This window comes from Manacus candei, unplaced genomic scaffold, assembly GCF_025592945.1.
Source record: "Manacus candei isolate 608988 ecotype Guabito, Panama unplaced genomic scaffold, ASM2559294v1 h1tg000065l, whole genome shotgun sequence".
NCBI lineage: Eukaryota > Metazoa > Chordata > Aves > Passeriformes > Pipridae > Manacus > Manacus candei.
Genome location: NW_026138113.1, coordinates 8,614,669 through 8,642,500, shown reverse-complemented (window position 1 = coordinate 8,642,500; position 27,832 = coordinate 8,614,669). Strand labels below are relative to the sequence as shown.

The 27,832-nt window shown below is 40.0% G+C and overlaps 1 protein-coding gene across 3 annotated transcripts in view; it reads left to right on the top strand.

Moving 5' to 3' along the window:
• TSHZ3 (teashirt zinc finger homeobox 3) overlaps window positions 1–15,931 on the top strand; it is a 64,708-nt gene extending 48,777 nt beyond the window's left edge. For all 3 annotated transcript variants that reach the window (XM_051805539.1, XM_051805540.1, XM_051805536.1), the window contains exon 3: window positions 11,140–15,931. In XM_051805539.1, the coding sequence (XP_051661499.1) occupies window positions 11,140–14,339 (3,200 nt within the window). In that variant the 3' untranslated portion in view covers window positions 14,340–15,931. The remainder of the gene's footprint in view (window positions 1–11,139) is intronic.
• Window positions 15,932–27,832: the final 11,901 nt, after the last annotated feature.

Genomic DNA, 27,832 nt, shown 5'->3' with positions numbered 1-27,832 from the left:
TCACTCTAAGTCATCAAATTCAACATGATTGTTGGATTTTTTTAAAATCTGTTATTTTTTTAGTTTAATAATACTATTCAGTTATGATCATTTACATCTGAGTGACCAAAATTAAACTCTTATGATCCATAAGCATTCATAATTACGTACTGCATGTAACATTAATAGTCAATATAATAAACCTTCATCTTTATTGAAGCATCTCTTGTTTCTACAGCAGTTCTTTAATCTATCTCAATAGATTTCTAGTGTACAGCTCATATAGATTTGGTCAGTGACAAGGGTTAGAGTAGTCTTGTAGAACATTTACTTGTAGCTGTGAAAAGCCCACATTCATCAGAGGATTAGGTCGATCAGATTGTACCAGGATCAATGGAAGGACTGTGTGATCCCTCTTAGGCTGTAATGTGTTCACCTTCTTTGGAGAGAATTCACATACACACACATTTCTCTGTCTTAAAGCCATTTATCTCAGAATGTCAAATTGCAATAATTAACCATTATTGATCTTAAATTCAATTAACTTCATTAACACAGGTCATGACGAGGGTGCTTGTAAGGGAAAGGCTCTTGACAAGTGTCTTTTCTTATATGACATTGAATGTTCACAATCATGGCTATAAACTATTCATACTGTGCCACAGGAACATCTTTTAAAAATGACAGGAGTTTGGTTGGTGGCTCTGAAGCGACATTTTAATCCCCTCCCCCTCGTCTTCTAGTTCTCAGGGTTTTCCAGCAAATTTTCTATTCAGGAATCAGTGAACCATTTGTTTCCAGCACATTATCTTAGTGTGGTATTACAACAAACCCCACCTATTCAAATACCCTTCGGTTCAGTAGCTAGTGCTAGATAGAACTCATTTACAAAAGTGTATATTAGTATACTTAGCAAATGAGTGAAATGAATATTCAGTGCTTCTTTTTGCTATACATACAAAACGAACTGGGGGCCATCATGTAGAGGTAATCCTTAGAATCTCTGCTTTCTTCAGGTCCTAAGATTCATATTGCAGTCAATAGTTGTTTTTCTTAAATGAGGGTTGAATAACAACTGTGAAAGAACACAAAGCTTTGTTGGCCCACAGTGAACTCCTTTTATAATAGAGGAACTTCATTATAAGCGCAAGTTCACAATAGCTGAAATTGTGATTGAAATCATTTGGATTTCTACTATACCATTCATACAGATGTATGGAGTTTATTGTAAGGAGGCACTGCAACCAAAATAGCTATTGAAACTACTGTATAAAGGGCTTCAATGGGAGTAGCAAGTTTGCAAGAAAAATGAAGGATCAGGCTGAGGGTCTTTTGGTGCATTTTGAATGTCTTAAGCAGCCATGATCATTTGCAAATAAATTGCCAAGTAGAATGACTCACTGTTATATATTGAAGCATTTTAGGTGGAAACTTGATTTTTAAAAACTTCACAGTGAAGGCAACTGCCCCAGAGATGTGTGTTAATATTGGTATAGCTTAACACAAATACAACACCAGATTCTAGTTACTGTAGAACTTTTAAGATGTGAACAGATTAGGAGCAACCAAATACATGAGAAGATTACAGGAAATAAGGTGTAAGATTTTATCTTGGTCTAAAACAAGGCTAACCCATAATCAGAAGACTCTGAGAAATGTGGATGAAGAGAAATGACAGCATCATTTCTGTTCAGAAGCAGATTTCTGTAATAAATGGTCATTTTGTCACTACATTTGCTATTTCCACTCCACTATATAAAGCATCTACTGAGAAGAGGCAGGACAGAAGCAGAATAGTTTGATTACTCCATTTGAAGAAACTCAAGTTCCCTTACAACATCTGTTTGCTCAGTGAAGGATTATAATAATTAAGAGCTATTAGAGCCATATTGAGAACTTTTATGCTCATGCCTGCTTATCCTGGAGTTGGCTGCAAATCTTGTATTAGTCTGTGGAATGCCCTGTGTGCTTTTCAGTGATTAAAAGATGCCACCCAAATGGCTAGTATCAAGCAGAGATTGTGTCTCTGTGTGTTTTGGTACCAATTCATAGAGAGAATTTGGCTTTGTCTTAGCAAAATGTTGACAGTGACTTTTATTTAAGAAAAAACAAATAAAAAAAAAAAAACAAAAAAAAAAACAAACCATTTTTATTTTTTTTAATTTGAGGATTCTGGTAAATATTTTTGTCCATTTAAGGAAATAGTAATTTTGTGCTTAGAAAAATTCTAGACAGTCCAATAAACAATTAGGGTCAAAGTGTACTGTGAAACTGTTTTCTCTGCTGATGAACTTTTATTTCCCACTGTCATTTGTGCTTGCATGGAGTGGGAATCTCCAGCAAGTCTGTAGTATTTCACACCAAGAAACTGTCTTGGAAACCACGGAAAAGCCACTTTTATCTTACTTAGAGTGGATCACATTTATTTGTGTTGAATAATTTATACAGCAAATGTAGGTGGGTTTTTTTTCCTGTTACTAATGCACATGCTAATTGTATTTATTAAGTTTAGGTGAAAGTTTCGAGTCTTTGGGGCTGCTTGTGAATTGTTTACTTCACCAGTTTGTTACTAGTTACCCAGTCCCTGGTGGTGTTTCTCCTTTGTGGCTGGGTAGCTGACCCTTAACCACCCCCTGGACAGTGAGGAATGCTCCTTGGAATGATGATCATTTGTGACTTTGGTGTACTTGGAGGAAGGGTATCCTTTCTCTGGGAAGGTGGAGGGGTGGGGAGGGGAGGAGAAGGAGGATATTATGTGAATGTTGATGAAATGGGAACAGAAGACCCTGAACTGACTCAAGCTGAGCAGCAGTTGAGAATCCCCAGTGAATGCTCACAGTGCCTGTTCCTCATTTGGTCTTATCCTAATGATGCTTGTGAAAGGCTGTTTATGTGGTGACAGGGAGGCCAGGGAGGTTTCTTTCTCCTTTTTCAGCAGGATCAGCCAGAAATTCCAAGCATATGCCCATGGGGGCTGTTCAAATCTCTACTCCCCCAGAGTGAAAAGGGGGAAGGAGATAGATTCCAAAAAATATCATAGCAAGGAAGGTCCTTCTGTCATCATGGGAGTCCATAATGTTTCTCAGCCCTTCCACTCCACTGTCACCCTGAATTACTTCTGGCAATCAGCTGTTTTTTAATGTTTGGATCCCTTCTTGTCAAAGATTTCTTGCAGAAGGTGGCAGATGAACTCCTCCAGTAAGACAGCTCTTAGACCAATCCTCATGCAGCCCTACCCATGGAAGAGCACACTGCAGTGTGATGGGATCAGGTGCTCCTCTCCACATCAGAAAGAAGTGCTGTTATGTTTCATGGGTGGATAATTTGAGCAGATTTTAGAAAAATCCCTGCTCAGCATGTTGAATTCAAGGAGTTTGGGCCCCAGGGAGAAATCAAGGCAGAGTGCAGTTTTGGAGGAGAGAGGCATGATCCATCATGTTCCTTCTCCAGCACAGTTCTGGTAGAGCACACCTGAGTCCTGCTTTCTGCTGGGGGCAGAAAGCTCTTTGGAGGAGAGTTGTGACAATACTTCAGAAATCTTTCCTATCTTCCTCATTGTGAAAAGAAGTTTCCTGGCAGACTGCAGATTCAGCATTTGTTGGATCCCAGCAGCTTGGCTCAGAGGAGCTTTGTAACCACAGGCTCTGGGTTGTACACAGTACATACACCTGTGGGTATTTCACCAGGTATTCTCCCTTAATAACTGTTTGAACTGAAAACTGACAATTATTTTCAATTATATACATATATTGTATTCAAGTAAACACAATGTGAAGCAGCATGGGAACAGAAACACAAACTTAACTCATCTTCTCATGTTTTGTGTAAATAGCTGAATTGTATATATTAACCTACAGGAGTAAAAGGCTCCTTTACTTGTCTTCTTGTCTAGCACTAGACAATTAACTTATAACTTTTTTGGATTTCCAGGTTTTCAGCTATTAACTGTGGATAAGAGTGTTTCTTCCACAGGGTAGTGAAAAATGAAGCAGTCATTGAAGCTCTTGAACACCTCAAATAAGTCATGCTGTCCAATAGTACCAAGTTGTTTCTAAGCCATCATTTCATATTAGAGTATCCTGTTTTTTCAGGTGTATATTTAGTGAAAGAGGTAATACATAAAGGTGAGGTTTGCACTCTCTCATTTAAGAAACATCTAAACAGTATTTGATTTCAGAAAAACGAATGCCTCCCTTATCAGAATTAGTAGCAGTTTTTGAATTTATTTTCCTTTCATTTGTGGGTGGCCTATATGACACTTTTGATGTGGTAGCTTAAAGTCCAAAGTGAATAGGAGCTCTGAGTCCTGTACCTGCCTTTAAAGTGCACAAAATCCAGGGGAGTTTGAAATACAGTGACATGAGGAAAAGGTACCTAATGTGGACTTGCTTTGTTCTGTGTTTAGGTGGCCCACACTTTAATGACATATAAACCTGTTCCTTGTTATTGTCTCTTCACTGTCTATTCTTGTCCATGTAATTCTCAACTCTTAACACGTACAGTTGATTTGAGCACTGAAATCTCTCCAAATGTAGTACCAGTCCAGGATGCTGAATCAGAGCAGCTGGCTGGCTTCCTCTGGCCTATTTCTGAGCTCTCTGTGGCAGACAGCTGCAATATTTTCATGAAGGAACAAACACAAGTACAATTCAAAGTTTTTAGTGCCTAATGATAGCCACCTATTAGATTGGCGTCCTATGTCACATCCATCCACACCGCTTCCCAGTGACTTAACACTACACACTTACTGGCATGAAAAGGCTGCGGATTTATCAACATACAAAAAAAAAAGCCAGCTAAACAAGCATTAATCATGCACATCACATCAAATTAACATGTTCAAAATTAATATTCTTGACCTTGCCAGTGGGCAGAACAATCCGTCTTGCAGTAGGCTCGTACTCCGGTGCGAGGTACCAGGGACTTCAGCCGATGTGTGAGAGAAGTGCTGACCTCTCCACTTGGAAATAACATTTCTCTCCTGTAATAGACAGTCCTGCCTCTATGAAACAGAACCTTTGACCTTTCTAACAGGAATAATGTCCCTGTCAAGGTGCTGGGTAATCAGTATTGCTACGCCCGTTTAGAGACTGTTGTCATTTGCCACTCTTGTGGCAGTCACTCCTTCCTCCCATTCCAACTGCCTAATGAGGAATATGTGAACATCTCTGCCAAGGAGTAAAGTCTCAAATACAATTTCAGTTACATGGGAATTATCAGTCAGTCTCAGGATAGAAATAGCTCAAGTTGTGGGTGAAATGTTTGCCTTTCTTCCTGTAAGTGGAAGGCCTGTGGAGTGGGAGTTTTCTAACAGACTAATATAACTCTTTTATATGCCTTCATTTGCATTAGGTCTTTGATTGACTCCATCCACTGAGCTGGTTTTCTCTTGCCTCTGTTCATTAATTTTGTGAGTAAGGTTCATTGGTACAGTCAGATCTGTGCTGCTGTTCCTCTGTGGGCTGGTGTTGGAACTGAGCCCCCTCTTAACTCCACATAGTCCCACCAAAACTGGGGGCTCTTAAATCTTTAAAAAATATTCTGGTTATTTCTTAGGTGGCTGGTGTCTGATTTAAAACAGAATAGGACAGATATTTAGGAAAAGGCTGTGCCCTGCCAGCAGCACTAGTGGTGGCAGGAGCCACCTCTTGTGCTGTACTGTGGTGTGGGGAACAGGGTCAGGATGCAGAGGGAGTTTCTCTGGCTGAGTCCTGCTCACTGCTCCACTTTATGATCTGTTATGATCTTTTTTCCCTGTTGTTTTTTTTTTTTTAGTGGTAATATAATATTCATTCTTTAAGCATTGGGAGAGTTCCTGCTCCCAGTCCTGTTCTGCTGTTCTCCTTTTTCAAGAGTGAAATGTACACGGGCTCAGGTTTTTAGGAGTTGAGAAGATTTTTTTTTTTTCACAATCCACTTAAAATCAGATGGTTTGGGAGATAACGCTTAGTATGACATGATGATTTGAAATGATGCATAAATAAATAATAAAGCTGATTAAATTTTTTTTTTAATAAAAAGCTGTTTGGTTAAAGCCAAAATATTTCCAAGGAGCTGAGTGTTTTTGATAAACTTTTGCAGTTAAGCATTTTTTGTGTGAAAAGAATATTGGAATGTTTTGTTACTTTTTCAAGCAAAGAGCATATATACTAGTTTAAATATACCCCAGTAAGCTAATTAAAAGAAAAGAAATATTCTTGGCAAAAAGACATAATTAAACCAAGAAATTTCATAAGTATCAAAATGAAATATTTGAATAGATCCAAGCCAAAATATATGGTCTCACATGCATTTTTCAGAAAATAAGGGAAGAATTGTGCAATTAATTGGTTTTTGGAGAACAGTAAAATATGCCTTTAATGCTGTGGTCTCTATTTCCAAATAAACTCAAGGAGGTGTGTCCCCAACCCTGTCACTAGATGAATGTTGCCATGGAGGGGATGAAAACCACGGGATGTTTGTCCTGTTTCTGCTGAAGGGGAGCTCTGGCAGTTGGGGGTCGAGGCAGTAGCTGTGGTGCTGGTGGGCACTTCATTGCTCAGGACATCAGCAGTCCCAGCTGGTTTGGCTGCACGTGCCCTTCCTCTGCTCCAGAACCATAGTGGACTGGTGGTATTTCTCTGCTCCTGTAGAGTAGATCCCTGGTGTCTGTGTAGATCCAGGTATATGAGTTTATTACTGTCTATACAATATGTAGATCATTTTGGGCAGTGATGGATCACAATTTATTTCCACTGGCAAAGAAATGATCCATAGCTCAGTTATGAAGGTAATTCCCTCTTGTGTGGAAATGAATTGCATTATACCACAGCTTACTGTTATGTATTGATATCAAATGTGTTAATTTCATTATTACCTAGCAGTTTAGTTAATAATTATAACAAATATTAATGAGAGAACCATTTGTTCTCAATCTCTCTACAGGCTACACCTGCAAAGTTTCTGAACCCCTTTGATATCCTCATCGCCAGAAACTGAGGGCCACACCAGGCTGTGGCTTTCCATTTTTTTTTTGGTTAAATATTATGTCACCGTGACACCATTGCTCAGACACCATTGCTCAACTTGCAGGCAATTTCCTTTGGGTTATGGTGCCCTGTGAGATGTAAACTAAACAGTTTTTGAGAACTGTGATTTTTTTTTTTTTTTTGTCTCTTAGTCTGGGAAAACAAAACCCAGAACCACCTAATTTCTTTTATTTCTACTCTTATTAACTTCTTATACCATTAGACTTGCCTTTAAAGTTGTTTTTCTTCCCCCTCTGACTTTGCTGTTGAGGCACCAAAGAACAGTTTTATAGATGCCCTACAGCTCAAACATTTACTCTACACTTGAAAAATATTAACCTACAAGTCTTTTGTCTTTTTTTTTTTTAAATAATAATCATAGGGAAACAGCTGTGTAAGGATGGGCTGGAGACAGTGCTCCTTAAAGACAGTCTTTCTACCAGGCAGTGAATCTCAATGGAAAACCTTTTTACCATCTCCTGCTGTTTTTATTCTCTGCTTTCATGGTCTCTTTGCTCTTCCTGTAGGTACTTAACCAAAGAAGAAAATTCTCTGCCACAGGCCTCCTTGTCCTTATTTCTGGTGCAGTGAAGTTCTTACCTTCATCTCTGCTCAGAATACAGACCATTTCTTGCCCCTGAGCAAGGTCTGGTGGGGCAGGGAGGGATCAGGGCTTCCCTTGGTTGCAAGTGGGCTCCTTTCCATGGGTATCTGCACCGAATCCCACAGTCCCTGCTCTTCTATCCACATACTGGGAACAATTTAATTGGGTTTTCTGAGGAGGAAACATGACAGCCACCATAGTTACCTGTGGTGACATTGCAGAACCTGTGAGTGTGCCCCAAGGCTTCCATTGCAGGCTGGTCCAGAACCTGTTGGGTTGCCTTATATTGCCATGAAGGCAAGGGATTAGGAGACCAACCCCTGAAATAAGAAATTAGAAGCTACTGACATAAACTCCAGATTAGGATGGTGGTTTAAGTCCTAGGCTAAGATATTTCCTTGAGCATCCTCACTTCCTGTATTTGAGCAGTGGTGGTTCACAGTTGATTTCCACTGGCAAAGAAATGATCCATAGCTCAGTTATGAAGGTATTCAACTCTCTTGTTGAGGAATCATAGAATCACACAATGGCCTGGGTTGGAAGGGACACTAAAGATGATCCCTGCTGTGGGCAGGGACACCTTTCACTAGACCAGGTTTCGTCCCTCCTCTCCTTTGTGCAGGGGAAGGAGCAGAAGGACTTGTTCAAACTGTCAGTTTATAAAAGTTGCAGATTGTCGGGTTAAATTCCACACTGTCATTTTTGCCTCATTTTCTGCATTTCTGGATCAAAGACTGATGTCACAAGTTGGCTTCACAACTTGAGCTTAGGAAGGAGAACAGCTATAGAGGAGGCAGCTCCTGGTTAACACGCAAATATGCTTGATAGTTGGTGAAAAGGGCAAAGAAAGCATGAAAGGTAAATAGATTTACATTTAAATGAGCCGCATGCTGGAGGTTTTCCCTAATGTAAAAGTCACTCTCTAAAAAAGCTGTGAATGTGACAAGTGTTTAAGTTCAAACAAAATTCATAAGACTTCAGCAGTAAGAGAAATAAAAATGTAAAGAATAACACACTAATTAGGGGCTTGGTTCTGTGCCCTCAGTTTGTGTTGGTGAGCACTGGTTCCCAGGAGGGTTTTCTGTGGTGTGCAGGGACAAAGCCCATGGCTTTGGTATGTGATGTGGTGGTGGGAGTGGGTGGCACACACTCAGCCTGGTGCTCAGTAGACAAAATGAGCAAAAGGCAGGTACAGTTAGAGTGCCTTGGTGTGCCACCTCAGCCCGCGGGTGTGAATGAGGTCGCTGTAATGCAGGCAGTGTGGTGATAACCTTGTGTCTTCTCTACTTTGTGAAAAGGAAATTATTCAATTTCAAAACAGGGGCAAAGGAATACGAGGTGTAAAAGAAAATCTGTTTCCACAAGGTGGAATAGACAACGGGTCCGTTTCCTTCCAGATCGTGGGTTTCATGCTGTCATTCCTTCCTTTCATCCTTCCTTATCCATATCACTGGGATATGGTGTGGCTGAGAGAGAGGCAGTTGACAGTCAGTTGTTTGAACATTATTAGTAGTTATATAAATTTTTTCAGCTTTAGAGAGTAATTTGAACTGCTTTGGTCTCCTTTGCTAAAGGTCTGAAAATCCATCTTTTTAGATTCTGTGTAGTGGTTTTATTGCAAATACTTGCAGGATAGATGCTGAACATTACTACCAATTGCCATCATGTCTGTAACATAAAATAATAATATTTTTTCAAAATATTTTGAAAAAGCTCAACTCTATTTCATTAGACTATGTATACTTGTTGTTAAAGTCTGATCTTCGTATCAGCATCTTTGAAGCATCTTATGATAAAGTTTTTTAACATAATTCTTTCAAACTATGTCCTCCCAAATGTTAAAAACAGGACCCTGGCTGCATGAATTTTCTGCATTGAAATTATCTGAACTGAAATATTTAATCATTATTACATGTTGCTCTTTGTGTGATGTGTTTGTGCTTTCAAAGGTCTAACTTCTATTCTGAAGATCAGTTTATAACTTTACATGCTTAGAGGAAGATTTGCTACCATTCATCCATGTGAAAGAACAGTAGTGAATACTTTGTATTACCTAACCGAACGAAGAAACACTCCATGTGAAACTAAAAGCCTGATTTCATTGTCACTTTAACAGTTGTTTGGTCTCTTGTGGTTTTCTGATAACATTTAAACATATTTTCCCTGAAAGAAGTTTGCAAGGTTTAATACTGTGTATGTGATACCTACTGTAGTGTTCTACATTTTTCAGTCTGTTGCCTAAAGTAGGTCCTTTTGGGGTGTAAACTGGTATCTTCTCTGCACTATTGCCTCCATAAACAAGCTATAGATTGTTCAACGTGGTTAAGATACAAATACCCTACACTTTCCAGATGTGTTGCAGAGAAGGTCAAAAGTCAAGTGTCTTCAACCATAGAGTCTACTGAAAATGAGATTTTTTCCAAAGTTTATAATTGTGAGAGATTTTAAATTTCACTTAATATAGCCATATACTATTTTTGCTTTCCTGCAAATTAATTCATTATGTATAAATAGATAATTTTGATTAGTTAATGATACTTCTTTTAGTGTTTCCGTAGTTTTCTTGCCTAAAGGAAAAACTGAGGTAGACTTAGTATATGTAGAATAGAAGCACAGAAGCACCATGGAAAAAAAAATTGTTTACTGTCAGTTCCCAACTATCCTATTCAAGAGGAGTATCTTAGATTTACATCACCAGTTGCATTACTTGAGGGGGAAAAAGAGACAGGATCCCTGTTGGGTGTCCGTGTAGCTTATGCTGAGTAAATATTGACAAAGTAGTCTAAAGAGCAAACACTTTGACATTTGTAAGGTCCACTGGAAGGTCTTGTATATATTTATACAGCAAGAATGAGTACAGCATACCAATTTTCTTGAACTAGCTCCTGACATAATTCTGCATGGGTTTTCTTGTTGAGAAAGGCACGTTTAAATGGGAATGGGACATTTGTTGCACCCCTAATGAATATCCTCAAATTGCTCTGAGTTGTTTCAAAAGGTCGTGTCACCTGCTTTTAACCCTTTCCTCTAAAATACAACACTACTAATAATGATAGTTTAAAAAATATCTAATTTTAAAAATTGTTTTAACTGGGGATTTTTTTTATTTTGTAGAAATTTTTGATGTTTGTTATGCTCTATATTTATTAAGGATTGAGTCTCAAGACTGTAATGAGCAAAAAATGCTTGCTTAATTTAAATTGTGAATCTGTCTGTTAAGAAATGCATTAGGGGTAGGAGAAGCATAAGACATATTAATTGACAGACAGGAACTGCTGTCTCTGAGGTTGATACAAGTAATTTATTACTTTAGAAATGAATGCCACCTCCAGAATGTGCTTCATTAATTTCAAATTTAGTTTTAATTTCAAGCTGTTGCCCCTTGAGAAGAATAAGGTGGCAAATTATGTTTGAAGAGCAGATTTTTTTTCTTGCTCTGAAGAAACACTAAGTTTTAACTGTTTAATTTTACAAATAAGTACGCTTCTTTGGCTAAAGCAAAAGTATGATGAGCAGAAACTAACTTATATTTTTTTCTCTTCATAATAGCCTACGTTTCAGACGAACTAAAAGCAGCAGCACTGGTGGAGGAAGATGTGGAACCTGACGAAAATGCAGGTGATGGGGAGCCTTCAGCAAAATATGCATGTCCAGAAAAAGACTTCAGTAAGAACTGCCAAAGCTACCAAAACTCTCCAGCAGCTGAATTTTCTAGCCATGAAATGGACAGCGAGTCCCACATCAGTGAGACAAGTGACCGCATGGCAGACTTCGAGAGCAGCTCTATTAAAAACGAGGAAGAGAGCAAGGAGGTGTCGATACCACTGGAAGACTCTACGGTATCTGACAGTTTAGAACAAATGAAAGCAGTATATAACAACTTCCTCTCCAATTCCTACTGGTCCAATCTCAACTTGAATCTTCACCAGCCAATTTCGGAAAAAAACAACGGTAGCAGCAGCAGTAGCAGCAGCAGCAGCAGCAGTTGTGGAAGTGGCAGCTTTGACTGGCACCAGACTGCTATGGCCAAAACACTGCAGCAAGTTTCTCAGAGCAGAATTCTTCCTGAACCCAGTCTTTTTAGCACAGTTCAGTTGTACAGACAGAGCAGTAAGCTTTATGGCTCTATATTTACTGGAGCCAGTAAATTCCGCTGTAAAGACTGCAGTGCTGCCTATGACACTTTAGTAGAATTAACAGTGCACATGAATGAAACAGGACATTATCGAGATGACAACCATGAAACGGATAACAATAACCCCAAAAGATGGTCGAAACCTCGTAAACGTTCTTTGCTTGAAATGGAAGGGAAAGAAGACGCCCAGAAAGTGTTAAAGTGTATGTACTGTGGTCATTCATTTGAATCTCTTCAGGATTTGAGTGTTCATATGATCAAAACAAAACACTACCAAAAAGTGCCTCTGAAGGAACCTGTTACACCTGTAGCAGCAAAAATTATCCCAGCTACTAGAAAGAAAGCATCACTGGAGCTTGATCTTCCAAGTTCTCCAGATTCCACGGGCGGGACGCCAAAAGCAACAATCTCAGATACCAACGATGCACTTCAAAAGAATTCTAACCCTTACATTACACCAAATAATCGCTACGGTCACCAGAACGGTGCCAGCTATGCCTGGCACTTTGAGGCGAGGAAATCCCAAATTCTGAAGTGCATGGAGTGCGGAAGTTCCCATGACACTCTGCAAGAACTCACAGCTCACATGATGGTGACGGGACATTTTATTAAAGTCACTAACTCTGCCATGAAAAAAGGGAAGCCAATTATAGAAGCCCCAGCAACACCAACAATAACGTCCTTAGTAGATGAGAAAGTCCAGTCTGTGCCACTAGCTGCCACCACCTTTACGTCTCCTTCCAACACACCTTCTAGTGTTTCCCCTAAATTAAATGTTGAGATTAAAAAAGAAGTAGAAAAAGAAAGAGTCATTGCCGATGACAAAATGAAAGACAAAGAGAAGTCAAGTGAAGATGAGGAGAAGTATGATATCTCCTCAAAATACCATTACTTGACTGAAAATGACCTAGAAGAAAGCCCTAAGGGGGGATTAGATATATTGAAGTCTTTAGAAAACACAGTTACATCAGCTATAAACAAAGCCCAGAATGGCACACCAAGCTGGGGTGGCTACCCCAGCATTCACGCTGCCTACCAGCTGCCTAATATGATGAAGCTGTCGTTGGGTTCATCTGGGAAGAGTACACCATTAAAACCTATGTTTGGGAACAATGAACTGGTATCACCAACTAAAAACCAGCCCTTGGTGTCTCCACCAAGCAGTCAGACCTCACCTGTGCCAAAAACAAACTTCCATGCCATGGAAGAATTGGTAAAGAAGGTCACTGAGAAGGTGGCTAAAGTGGAGGAAAAAATGAAGGAGCCTGAAGGAAAGCTTTCCCCACTGAAGCGTGCGACGCCTTCGCCGTGCAACAGTGAAGTCAGTGAACCCCTTAAGATGGAATCCTCCAATGACGGTGGCTTTAAAAGCCAGCAGAACAGCCCAGTTCCTCAGAGAGATGGTTGCAAGGATAGTCCAACTGTAGAACCCGTGGAGAATGGGAAAGAGCCTGTTAAGTCCATTGTAGGTTCTTTAAGTAGCAGCACAGCTATCATCACTGATCACCCTCCCGAACAGCCATTTGTAAACCCACTAAGTGCACTGCAATCTGTCATGAATATTCACCTTGGGAAGGCAGCAAAGCCATCTTTGCCCGCTTTGGATCCAATGAGCATGCTTTTTAAAATGAGCAACAGTTTGGCAGAAAAGGCTGCGGTGGCCACCCCACCTCTACAGTCCAAAAAATCAGACCACTTAGACCGTTATTTTTATCATGTCAACAATGACCAACCCATAGATTTGACGAAAGGCAAGAGTGACAAAAGCTGCTCTTTGGGTTCAGCGCTTTTGTCATCCACATCGACATCTTCTGCATCTTCTTCATCTACAGTGACAACAGCAAAGACATCTGCAGTCGTGTCATTCATGTCAAACTCGCCGCTACGCGAGAATGCCTTGTCAGATATATCTGATATGCTGAAGAACCTGACAGAAAGTCACACATCAAAATCTTCCACACCTTCCAGCATATCTGAGAAATCTGACATTGATGGTACCACAATAGAGGAACCAGAAGAGAGTACACCAGCTCAGAAAAGGAAGGGACGTCAGTCTAACTGGAACCCTCAGCACTTGCTCATATTGCAGGCCCAGTTTGCAGCCAGTTTACGGCAGACTTCAGAGGGGAAATACATCATGTCAGACTTGAGCCCTCAAGAAAGAATGCACATTTCCAGGTTTACGGGACTTTCAATGACCACAATTAGCCACTGGCTGGCCAATGTGAAATACCAGCTCCGAAGGACGGGGGGAACTAAGTTCCTTAAAAATTTGGACACTGGGCACCCAGTGTTCTTTTGTAATGACTGTGCTTCACAGATCAGAACTCCTTCAACTTATATCAGTCATCTTGAATCGCATCTGGGTTTCAGGTTAAGAGACTTGTCCAAACTGTCCAGTGAACAGATTAACAATCAGATAGCACAAGCAAAGTCACCATCTGAAAAACTGGTGACGTCCTCTCCAGAGGAAGATATCGGAACTTCTTATCAGTGCAAACTTTGTAACAGGACTTTTGCAAGCAAGCATGCTGTTAAACTTCATCTTAGTAAAACACATGGGAAGTCACCAGAGGATCATCTTCTGTATGTTTCGGAGTTAGAGAAGCAGTAGCATTTGCTTTTGATTAAAATAACTGTAATTTGCTTTGAGGAAAACTGTCAAAGACGCCTTAAAGCTACTGTTTAGTTCTTGGCACATGTTCTTATTTTAACTCCAGAGTCGCTCTGGGCTGAACTGTTTTGTATAACTGTACAGTGTTTAAATAGAGGTGCATAATCAGCTGTTGTTACTGGTAAAATATGAAGGTTAAAATGCAGTGGTAAGTGTTTGGAACTTTGTGTAAATTGGATTTAGTTGCTGTGCATCCCTCTGATGCATCAAGCTGCATGCATTAACAGACAGTTTAATTAAGCATTTATAACTAATTCTGGTGCACTTTTTCATGTGACCTAAGTGTGCTGGTATTTCTCACCCTATAATCTTTAGCCCTCTGAGTACTTTGAAGCACTTTTGCATTAATTTGGTAAAAATGTATGGATATGTTTTTTTTAAACCCTTACCAGCTTAGTTCCGATTACTAATATGAACCTCCATTTATGCAGAGGTGTCTCACACCTTGAAATTTAAAAATATAATTTTCACATTGAAACATAGATGTATATATTGTATAGATTTCAAAATCTCTTATGGAAAATGTGATTGTGGTTAATGCCATTTTCTTTTTCTTCAGCATTTTTAGCAACAGTGGGGTTTGTATCTGATAAGTCCCAGGTATAAACCATACCTATGTATAGTGTATATTTCATTTTTTTAGATCTAATGGTTTTTCCTTTAACATCCAAACATTGTAAATTATGTGATAAAAGATACCACAGATAGCATTTATAAAGTATTCAGAAACATTATTCTTAAAGCAAAGTATGTTTTGCTTTGTTTTGCTATACAGTACATCTATATTAAGAGAGGTTCATGTTTAAATTATACATATTTATTAGTGTTGCTATCATTTGTTTGTTTTTTCATTTTTATTTTGTTGTTTTTTTCTTTTTTTTTAAACTGTCTGAAGAAACAGAAGCCACGGACTGCATTCCTGGCATGCATTCTAACTGTTTTGCACAACATGACTTTTAAAGGTATTTATTAGTAAAAAAATAAAAATAAAATAAAAAAGAGAAAATTCAAAATAAACTCAGTGCTCAAAGGGTTAAATCTATTTGAAAAACTTGTACTGTATTTCCTAAACATTGATAAAGCCTTTAAAATGTTTGTACTGTAATACTTTGCTTAAAAAGTTATGAGGCATTCTGTGATATAACCTCTTTTACTTATTTATAAGCGCTCTTGGTTGTTATTTCCTATTGTAGAATGCCTTTTTATTTCAATTGGTAACTTTCTGTTTTGTTCTGCCTAATTATTCTCCCAAGATTCCATACTGCAGCTTTATCTTTAGGCATATGAAAGGTAACCCGTGGTTACCAGCACACTAAGTGATTCTGTTCGTCTCCATTTTTGGCAGTTAATTTGCAGAAGTAACTGACAGCTGACACCATATGAGAATCTATGTATAAAATATTGGCATGTAAACAGCACAGACACTGTAATGCACTCTGTGCCCTGTTTTGTTGTTGACAATGAAGCACCATTATATGACTCTTCATATAACCTTTTTTTCTACAGCAGCATTAAAATTGTCTTTTTGCTATAATTTTGTGTTGCGTTCACAATTATGTCTGAAATGTGCTACGACTAACGAGCACATTAAAATTAAATTGTATGCTATCTGTTTATGACTGAAGCTTGAGTAGGTTTCTTCATCTGCCAGGTGCTGGCAGTCAAAAGCTGCACATAAATCACTGGAGTTTTAGTGAACTTTAGCATTTCAAGAGCAGGGTAGCACTTATTCAAAGGCTGCATTAACAGGATTTTTTTTCCCCCCCCAGAAAAGATAAACGAGCATTATAACTCCTCTTCAAACATCAGGTAAGGCTGGCTGTGAAGAGGGGGGTTTATCAGCAGCACGTGGCAAAGCAAAGAGGTGCTTTGCTGTGCTGAATTCAGAGCCAGGGAGATGCTGCTGCTCACCTGCCTTCCTCCAAATGCATTGAGCAGAGTCTGCACCGGTGGCTGTTTCACAGCTTAGAGATTCCCTTTCCAGCTACTCAGCATTTTCAAACGACAGGAGTAGGAACCTGAGACCAGTGACTTGAACTTTGTGGTTTTGAAGTGAGTCCTCTTAGGGCCCGACCTGCTGCTGGACAACATTCCCAGCAGGCAGAGAGGGGCAAGGAAGATGAATAAACACATGCCAAAGAAACACAAACAAGCAGGAGCATTTATGTGATAATGACAGACTTTTAGTGGTGTTGACAGGTCATCCCATCAAAACCATTGAAAATAATTTGCTCTCCAAACACCTTTATTACTATGCATGTAAATAATGTCTTTTGCCAGTCAGGTGAACTGAGAGTCTGGAGATGGTTACAGGGGAACCAAAACCACCATTACAGCACTTAAGCATCATGTGTAAAAATAGTCTCTGAATGTCAAATGTGCAGAGTTTCCTTTCTTTTTTTAAAAAAAATCCACTGTCTTGCAGTAAGCAAGTAATGAAATCTTTGGGTTTTTTGTCTTTCCATCTTTCTTTCTGTTTTACCATCTTCCTCTGTAATTGTAAAGGCCAGTCCCATGCCTCAGAAGTGTATTGGAGTGTTCTGTTCATTCTACAGCAAACACTGCCAAGTGGACCAAGTGAACGGGATTAGGGCTTTGGTTTTTTTCCTCCTCTTTTGGCTCACAGTTGTAACTGATATTAAGGTCATTTGTGTGTCAGTGCTTATGGCCTCAGCTCAAATTCCAGCAATAAAATCACAGCATGCTGTTTTACTGGTTGACTGTACCATCCCAGGAGTCCCCCTCACTTAGCCAGGAGAGGCAGCCTGGCTGGCTGAAGCCTTTTGTGAAGCCTCCAGGGTGGCTGTCCACGTTTTTCACAAATAGATGATCTCAGTGTAAACGCAGCCAAACTTTTTACCTCTGCAGCAGAGAATTCCTCCTTTGAAAATTATAACAGCTTAAATATAGTATTTGGTTGCAAACCAGAAATTCACACATAAGGAGACTGGCAGATTATTGCATATATTGTCAATGTATTTTTAAGATGCACCATTGACTTATAATAGTAATGCTAAAAACTCTGTACGCAATACTGTTATCTGGGACACGGGAGGGAGTAAAAGCAAGAGACTGCAGAGTCTTCTGCAGTGTTCCTTCTACTTGCTCTTAAAATACAGGCAAGGGGTCTGATGCAACTGCCCTAATCTGGTAAAAGTCTGTTCCTGGGCCTGACTTACCTAGTTCTGGATGTGCAGTGAGGAGATGTACTGGGTACAAATTCAGGGAACAGCCATATCTGTTAGTGTGCACCTTTTAAATCCATTTCTTAAAATACACCGGAAACTTTGGAAATGAATGGCTAGTCTGGATCTGCATGTCCCAGTTTTATTAAAATAAAGTTCAGCTTGCATTTCAGAACCTCCAGGACTGGCATACCAATGTGATTTCACATTATAAGAATTTAGGGAATCAATGAACTAGAATAATGTTCTTTTCATCCATACACTGATATGTGTATTGGCATGGTAACTATTAGTGCTAACCAAATCACCAACCTAGATATGTTAAGATAATTTTTTTCCTATTAGACAAACATGAAGGTATGGATACAGGATTTTAAAATATGCATCTGAGTTCTGACTTTTGCTTCGCATTTGATATTTTATTTAGAATTATGCAGATTGGGTGGAAGAGAAAACAAAATGCCTCAAGAAAGAAGTTAAAAATGAAATTGTGATGGGGTGAGAAGAGCTTTAAATCACAGGTGTATAAAGGTGACCCTGGTCTAACCCCACCCAAGTAGTGGCTTGTTGCAGCATACTGTATATCTTCCAGCCATCACATTTACGCAGTATCTTAAAATAACATTTGTGATAAATGTGCAATTTAACTAATTTATGGTGCTATGATGTGCTCAGGGCTACATGCAAGATGAAAATCTTAAATGGAGCTTGAACAGCTCACTTCACAACAAGAAATCAATATGCCAGATCTTAGAGAGCTGTTCACTGGAGTCAACATTTAGCAAAAAAAAAAAATAATCAGGGAATGTATCTTTAAGTTTTAGCGAGTAAGAAATCTATAATTAGCTGAAATATGACTTCTAGTGTAAGGAACTGCGTCTGAAATCAAAATATTTCTAGAATCTTCATTATATTTTATTTTTGTATTAAAATTGAAAGTATATTGTTTTAATTATGCCGTTGCTTTTGCGGTAAACACGATGTGCAATTTTTTATCCAAACCAAGGCAGATTAGTGTTATCAATATGGAAATTATCTGTTGCATTTAAATATGGCTACATATCTTACTATATAAAGCTAAGTACAATATGACTCCGCATGTTATGACAGCAAAAAAATTTGGCTATACTTTGAGATTTAAAAAAATACTGGCATGTATTGAAGGGAAGAACCTTCTTTAATTTTGCAAGTTCTTATTTCAGCTGCAACAGAAAAAAAAATGAACTGTGGTGCAAGTGGAACAGAGATGACTCGTAATAAAGCTAAATTTAATTAATAAATTTTGTATTTTAAAGTACGCCTCCAGAGAGCCTTATATATTTCCTAGAAAAAGATCAAATTATTACATTCATTGCTGCCTGTTTTGTTTGGGTAACGTTTTGTTACAAGAACATGTTGGAGCTTTGCTAGGTGGTCTGTTATCCACACTGCTCCACAGAGCTGAAATACAGGGAACAGTCATAAAACTAGAATTTATCAAGGAAAGTAGAAAAAAATTATTTGAAGATTACCCAACTTTTAAAAAGTCACTGGACTGTCCAGTTAGCTAAGGATGAAATAGCTCTCAATAGTTGTCTGGACAGTTACTGTTTTAGCAGTAGAAACACAAATGTGTAACTCCCTTGAGTATCACTAGTAAATACATACAATTTCCAGGAAAAAAAACCCGAGTAAATTCTCTTCTCCTAGGACTGTATGCCAAGATGTGCCTTCCAGCCCTTGCTTGACCTGCTGTAGGTAAATGAGAGAACAAGAAATAATTATCCTACAAACATCTTGGAATAGGAAAGTGGCTCTGTTGGTCGGGGTGTGGTAGCAGTGAATTTTGTTGAGTTTTCAGTAATTACCCTGTAATAATGAAAAGCTTGTATATGTTTAAGACTATAATATCACAGCAGTCGTTGAAGGGTATTTGCATAAGAAGTCAATCTTTTACCAGTGAAGGAAGAAAGAATCAGGGTCATTTGCAGAAGGGAGCAGAATTATGTATTAACACATCATTATACATGTCTGAAAGCACTGGACTAATCGGTGAGGTTACAATCTGTTTTCAGGCCTTGGTTTGGGGCAATAATTTTAACTAAATGTTCAGCATGAAAAAGATGACTGAGATTTACTAACACTGTGTTCATTATCTAGTACTTGCACAAATACAGCAGTAGTGGTACATAGAATCATTTTTTCCATGTAAAAACAATCTTCCTTTATACTTAATATCCAGCATACGTGTTAGGGTAGGGGTTTGTTTGTTTGTTTTTCGTCAGTATATTACACCATGTACGTGGGACACATTAACTTCCTCAGCAGCTGTTGCTTGGTTCACTTTGCCTTATTTATAGCTTGAAATGCACTTCTGGTTAAGTAATTTTTAAGAGAATTAAAATCAGATAGATTTTTTTAGGGTAGATGTATTTGTCCAGACCACTCATCAAGTTCATATATATAACCTTTATTGAAATGAAAATACACAACTGCAAATCAAACTTGTGTAGCACTGTGCCTGTCTTTTCATTGTAGGAGGGCTTAAAAAGGAAAATTAAAAATTACAACCCAAGGCAGCTATGCCAAGAAAAGGAATTTTTGAGTAATAATATAACAAGACATTTTCTGTATATCATGCTTTTAAAATTCTCAGCCTGTTTCAAGGAATAGAAAAGGGTGTTATAGAGCAAGAAATAAGAAGTTAAAAATGGTAGGGCCAGACCCGGCCCCGTTCCCTGGCCAGGGGCTGGGGTGGGTGGTGGAGCTCACAGCGAACAGTGATGTCTTCCTTACCTAAGCTGAAATGATGGTGTGCCCCCCACATCACCCCCTGGGGTTTCCTGGTGTCACATTAGGGTGAAGATGTGCCTTTCTTCCCCCATACACTTAAATTTTGCAAGCAGCATAGTGGACTTTGTAACCAAATAGTGAGCTAATTTTCTGATGACTTACCTCTTGATGCCTGAGGTAAGGACTTGGGTCGCAAGGGAAATGAATTTCAAATGATTTGGCACTGTGGAAAAGCCTATATTAGACCTGTCAGCCCCATTCCACTCCCTGTGGAGAAGATAGTGTCCATCTTTTTTTTTTTTTTTTTAATATCAAAAATATAAATGGAGAGAGGGTAACTTTTAAACTTCAGTATAAATTAACAATGAAAAATACTTCTTTATTAAGCTTCAACATATCAAATTCATTCTTGCATGGTAGGAAGCTGGGGACATGTTTATAGCCATCATAGTTGTGAGTTAGTGACCTTTCTAGCCAAGTGAAATGAAATTACTTGAAAATGGAATTCTTTTTAATTGGCACATTTGTAGGTGGCGGGGAAAGGAAGGGGATTTGCTAAAGTGTGTGTGCAATATAAAGCCTGGGGAGAACTGTAAAAAAAGCCTGGAAGCTGTGCTCAGCTGTAAACCTGTGCAGAGAGGGAGAATGAGGTAGGTGTGTCAGGAAGCGGAGTCATATTCTTGGCTTTTTTTTCCTCTAAACTGGAGGTACAGTCACTGCAGTTCCGCCTCAGTGACCATGAAACCGAGTCGGCAGAAGCTGAAGGACTCCGCTCCTGAAAGCCTCATCAGGACTTGTCATCGCTCTAATGAATATCATTTAAATTGCTTTGTATATTGGTGGAGTTTGGATGTCGATTTAATTTGTGCATGTGTTTGAGTTCTTCTGCTTGGCTAGGCTAACAGAGAGCAACAGCCTAATGAAAAGTGAGTTGGTGACAGCGTGATGAGCCCCAACCCAATCAAATGTGTTTGAAGGGCTGTTTTGACAGGGATCTTAAAAGTAGATCTAGAAAAGAGGAGTAGTGCTTCAGTTCAGTACAATTGTTTCAGGCTAAGATTACTGGGTTTTGTACCTCTGAACAGCTGAACGTTTTCTGTGTGCACTCTGGCTTGCACTAAAACATGAATTCATCATGTTTAGAGGAGTTCAGAAGAGTGGGCTCCCCAGTTAAATGTCTCTGGAAATTACTGGCGTTAAGAAAAACACTTTAAAATAAAGTCATTATCGGGGTGCACTGGTGATTGGGAAGCAAAGCTTAACTCTGTCTCTAATGCTGTGTTGCAGAGGGCAGATCAGAAGAGCAGCAGCAGATTAACACTGGAGGGCAGGGACTGGCCAGTCAGGGCCAGCCATGGACTTCTCTGCATTAATTCCCATTTACTGTGCCGGGAAGTTGAGCATGCAATGTCAGGGAGCTGCAGAGAAGGGCAGAGCAGATGGAGAAATTCTGCAAAATGTATTTCATTGCTCCCTGGGTGCTGGGGACAAGAAAAGCTGACCCACAGTGGTTCATACTGGCTGTGGGGAGGGAGGTGGGTGTGACTGAGAAAGTCCTCTCCTGCAGGCCGTGGGTATGAAGAGAGTCCCCAGAGGGCACAGCCCGGCTGAGACAAGCAGGGCTTGCCCTCTGCATGGCAGGGAAACCAAATCCTCAAGGTGGCTGGGATGCTGCCCTCACCACTTACCTGAGTTATCATACTAGCAGCATAGACACAGCCTCACAGGGGTATTACTAAAAGTAGGTAAAATAGCCACATCAACCCTATAAATTATACTAATTCTTCCAATCTCCAATAAAATGTTCACTTTTTGCCTCTTACACATGCATTTTGAAGGTGAAGGAAAAAATAGGGTCTTGGTTTTTATTTGCCACCATGAAGATAAATCAATTTCCAAACCAGAGCTGCTGTCAAAAGTGGAAATAGGGAATGGCATTTCTCCATCCTCTCTGAAGGCTACAGAGCACTCTTGACATAGCAGCTTGCACTTCACAGTGCTTCAAAATGGACCCCGGGATCCTAAGTGTTAACAAACCCCCCCAAAAATGCAATTTTAAAATTTCATGTGAAAACTCAACAACAACAAAAGAGCACAGGAGGAAAATTGGGTTACAAGAAAAATCTACAGTCCAGATACTCTTATCTAAGAGATGATTAATACATCAGATAAATTGTTCAGCAGTGGTTCATGCAAACAGACCCTCTATAATTCTGCCAAAGTCAGTGAGATCAATGTGCTCTGCTGAGTGATTGTGGCACTGACCACTCAAAAGAAAGCACCTAAGGGCAGCTGTAACTTATGCTGATTTCATACCCCTCATGATTTCAAAATATATGAGATTCTCCAGCTCTCTCTGAACTGAATCCATGTATAACCCTCAGGAGATGCTTGCTCCTGTTTTGGGAGTGAACATGACCCTTTCCTTCTTTGTTGGCCCAGATTCTGTAAATGCCATATGCTTCTTTTTTATGTGATAAATGTTTTAATACAACCATCACCCTCAGACAGACTAGTTACCATCAATAATTTGAACGACAGGGCTTTGGTATGCCTTTTAATTTCAGCATAAGATTTGGGCAGTGTACAAGAACACGCAAAACCCCAAAAGAAAGTAAGGAATTATGTGATAGAAAATGTATGTAAGTCTCCAGCAAGAAACTATCAGACTAAAAACACCCCACAAATTCAAAGCATGTGTTTGAGTATTTAATGTTAAAAATATAAATTAGGTATTGAAGAAGCACAAAGCACCCACTTGTACTTCCTTAATAGGGCTTTTATTAAAGGCTCTAGAAGAGATTCCAAGGAGGGAGAGATCAAAACAGCGGTCTCATCAGCTACGGTATATTAGCAGCTTCTCAGGAAGCACTGAACAGCAGGCAAAACCACACCAACCCACAGGTGCAGGCACATTAGACTGTAAACAGTTCTGATCCCATAGAAACACTCTCGGCACATGTAATACTCCCTCTTAGCCTGGTTCCTGCACTCTGAAAGCTGCTTTAACCCCTCTCCTGCTGGACACAGCTGGAGCCTGGCACACTCCTCTCTGCTCTGCTGTCACTTTGTCCTCCTGCCCTCCTCCCAAAGCCCTGCCATGGACCTCTTGCTGTGTTTTCTTGCAGACCCGCTCAGATCTCCCCCCGAAGAGACTGTTTCACAGAGGATGACAAATGCCACAAAGCCATCAGAGACACCCAGTGCCAGACCACTGAGTTTGCTGCCCTACCTGTCCCCCCTGCTCCACAGGGCTGTCCCCTGGACAGGAATGCTCTGCTAGGCACCCAGGCTGCCCTGCAAATGGCAGGGAGGGTCTGGTGGCCAAGCGGGGGTTTTTTTGAAGCTGGTCAGACACGCAGCAACATAACCAAGGACCTCAAAATGAAATGCTCTGGAGAGCAGCTGAAGCATCTGTGCTACCACTCTTGGCTAACAGAGCCCAGATAGGTGCTGCCTGCCATCTGCTCAGCCTCCCAGCTGCAAGCCCTCTCCTGGAGCTGGAGACCACAGCATTCCAGCAGCCAGAGCATCCCAACATCTGCAGCCCAGCAGCCAGTGCTCTCCCTTCCACGCACGCTGTGCCCTGTCCTAGAGGGGGCTTTCCAGTGGGCTGAGCTGCTCCCGGCTCTCAGCATGCTTTCTTTGTGAACCCAGGTAGTGGGTGACCCCCAGCAGAACTTGGACCAGACCCCACAAGCCCTTCTGCCTGCTGGGGAGCTCCAGAGCTCAGCTCACCACGTCACCTGCAGGTGATCAGCAGCCAGGGAGCTTGGCACTCCCCAGCTGGCAGAAATTTAGGTGCTTATTGAGTTAAATAGCAGCTGATGGGTGGTTGAGTGAGTGTTATTGATTCCTGTGTGGTGGGTGGATAATGTACTTAATATCACTGGCCTCTGGGTTTCCCTGTTGGTTGCTCTTGTGCTGTTTGTTGGTCTTTACAGTCTTTGGGGAAAAAGGTAAGTCCTGTGAGTTGTTATCTGTGAGGGGTTTTACAGAGTGGCTAAAGAAGTCTTACATTTATTTTAATGTTCAGCCTGAAGTAAAGGCTATTCTCTCTCTGTTAACTATAGGCTATTTTACTCTCTGTAACTTTGGCTAGCATCTATTTAACAGTGCTTTACTTTTCCCTCACAGTTTTCTTTTGGTCTGTTCTGTTTTCTTGAAATTGCTTTGCTTTTTTGAGATGTGGAGAGAAAAAAAAGTGAGTTTTTAATAGAATAGACTTTTAAAATGGCTCAGCTGTGCTTTCTTGTATTTTAAAGTTATACAATAAGACTGTCTATAGAACAGCTCAGAAAAGAAGAAGCTTTTTTATTGTTTGTTGTTGCTTTGTTGCTGTTAAGGCAAAGTAGTCGGTTGATGTGGCAAGCAGGTGGCATGACACTAAGTATACATGACAGTATATATGTAATACCATTTTCTTTAAGGAAGCTTGTATGCTATTTCTCATTGTTGAGCTAAAGGTCAGGGTGTCAGGTGACTTCTGCAGCAAGAAACAATTCTCCAAGCTGCAAAACTTCTGCTGAAGTTGGTGACATTAAGAAAGATGGAGGCAAATTGGAGAGAATCCAGAGGAGATCAACAAGAATGATTAGAGGTTTTGCTAACATGACCTGTGAGGAAAAGTTAAAAGTATTGGGTTTGTTTAGTCTAGAAACAAGAAGTCTGAGTAGGGACAAGATAATAGTCTATGCTTTAAAGAAAGTTGTTATAAAATGGGTGCTGATCAAATGTTTTACATGTCTACAAAGGGTAGGAGAAGAGTTAATCACTTCAACCTGCAGGAAAGGGCACAGAGATTGGATTATCGAGGGGAACACAACTCTGACTTCAAGTTAAGCACAGAGCAGCTTGCAGAGGAGGAGTGCAGGCACCTTGTGACAAGCTGACGTGGGTGTTCTTGACCTACTTGTGCTGTGGAATAACCAGAAGTTGAACTTGGAGGGCTCCTGTAACCTACAATCCTTTTTGAACACCTCAGGTGCAAGGCTGTTGCAGAGAGTACAGTTTTTTTTTTCTCTACAAACTTGTGGCCAATTTCCAGCTGTACACTGGTAATGACTATTTTAACTTTAACTATTTGGATGGAGTTTTCATATCAGTTCTGTCATCATTTCAGTTCATCAGGCTTTTCTTATGCCTTATAGGAAATAAAACTAGCTTTCTCTCTTCTAGCAGAGGGAGGGACCTACATGGCTTAGCATCATTGTTGCCTTTGCTAACCAGCTCTGACAGGCGGTGAATGGCCTTGCATTTTGCCATTTTACACTGTGACTGCCTTCTGTGCTCAGGTGAGGTTGCACTCCTTGTAACACTGGTAGGTAGAGTTACTTTAGACACAGCTTCATTTTTTTTGCTGGCAGAGGCATTAAGTTTTCAACATCAATCATATGACTAAGTCGCAACTGGAAAAAGGGACCCTTCACTCTTTTGCACTAACACTACAAACCTTTTCAGTGTTTCAGTGCAGACTTCAGGTTTCTCAAAATGAGCTCCCTCATTTACACTCGTAATACACACAGACAACACCATTTAACCCTATAATATGTACCACAGCATATCCTGCAGTACAGCTGGAGTCCTAGTTACTCCTCAGGGAAGCCTATTATAGCAGCACAGTCCCATGTATCAGTAATAAAGTGTTTCAGAGACTCATAGGAATGTTAATAAGTTTGAGATAAATACAGCATGTTAACGTTTGGGCCCTGTTACTAAATTTTACTTTAATTTAGTCCTCACTGCTCTATTTTCATCCATGGCTCACAGTTTTATAGGGCTTTTCCAAGCACAGACATAGAGAGCGGGATTTAAGTGTCAAAACAGATGCTTAAGGCTGCCTGAGATGTCCTGAGGTCTGCAGAATATCTGCTGGGAGTGGACATGTGTGACACAGGACCTGTGGGAGGTCCCTGCCCTGTCCAGGAGCAGCTGAAGGGCAGGTGAGGCTCTACCACCTCTGGTGCAGCTCAGCCACTGGCAGGGCACCCAACGCCTTTGCACTCAGGGTGCCTCTGACACTGTGAATTTTTGCCTTACTCCTTAGTGGACAATATATTTCAGTTGTTTCACTTGACTTCAGGCTCATTCTGTAAGGAAATACCTCCATCTGCTTCTCATACAATTTTTAGAACGTTTAGGATGTTCTGTTTTTAACAAGCCTTGGCCAGAGAACTTAAGAATAGTTTGTGGTGTGACTAAAAATTAGGACTGTCTTGGTCTTTTGTGGGGATTTTTTTGAATGTGTTAGGGTTAGGTTTTTTTATATATCCTTACATATTCCATCTCTATTCCTTGTCTCCTCCCCCCTTCAGTAAAAGGCCTGCATAGATACTCTCTGCAGAGTCCCACTTCCCAGAGTGGAGAGATTAGACTTGAGTATGTGTTCAACAGCAACAAGTAGTTACATACAGTCAGTCACCTTTTCATCACAAGTGAAGCTAGCAGCCAAAAGACCATGTAGGTCAGGGAGTGAAAGGCTAAGGAATGGGGAAGATAAAGATTTCCTTAAAGTCCAGGCCATAGAGAAGGCTGTAGGTCTGTAAAAGCTCTGGCAGGGGAGGAACAGGGTTAATTGCCAGAAACCAAAGCTTGTAACACAGCTAACAGTGGACCAGTAAAAAGAAACAGCTGAAATAATTATATTTTAATTTTTTTTTAGCTGAAGATTTAAAATTACAGCTAAAGGCCAAAACTCATTATTTGAGTCACTAAATGTCATTCCAGGATGGGTTATTGCTCAGGGAGTGATGCCACTATATACCATCTTTGACTCCATGTACTGTAACTGTGAGTCTTGTGCTGTGCCTACGTCCATGCTATCTGAGAACTGATGGCTTTGCCAGATATAATGGCCTTTGAAAGCATAGGATGGAAGGGCAAAGAAAAGCAGATAGGTTTATTTTGGTGTTTTTCAATGAGAAATGAAATGAGAGGCTGCCTTCATGCAAGTTATTGTTCCTAAGCTTCTGCCCAGGCTCTCCTGTGGTGTGGATGGGTCTTGTCGTGGGGCAGAGCCTGAGCCTTGCAGATTTCCTTCAGCTGCAGATGTTTCTGTTGGGGTCCTTCCTATTTTGCTTTCCTCCTTATCCACCACTGTGTATATTAACCTGTACCTTTATACTGATCCATATCACTAGTGATATGTTTTATAAAAACACAAGCAGTTAATTTCTTCTAAAGAGATACAGTGTTCTATCATTAAAAATAATACAAACTAGTAGGGGTTACAGGAAATTAAATTTATTTGGTTCCATTCTCCTGGGTGTATTGCATATCATGACCCTCCTGCCATTAGCAAACCTACTGTTAAATCCATCAAAATTGATCTATGTTTAGCTATTCATTTTATGTATATTAATTTGAACAGAACATTTATTTGGCTTAAATTTTATTTTCAGTGGTGGAATGTATGTTCCAAGTGCAAGCACAGACGATTTGCTAGGATTTAGTTAGGAGGAATGTGGAATGTTAGTT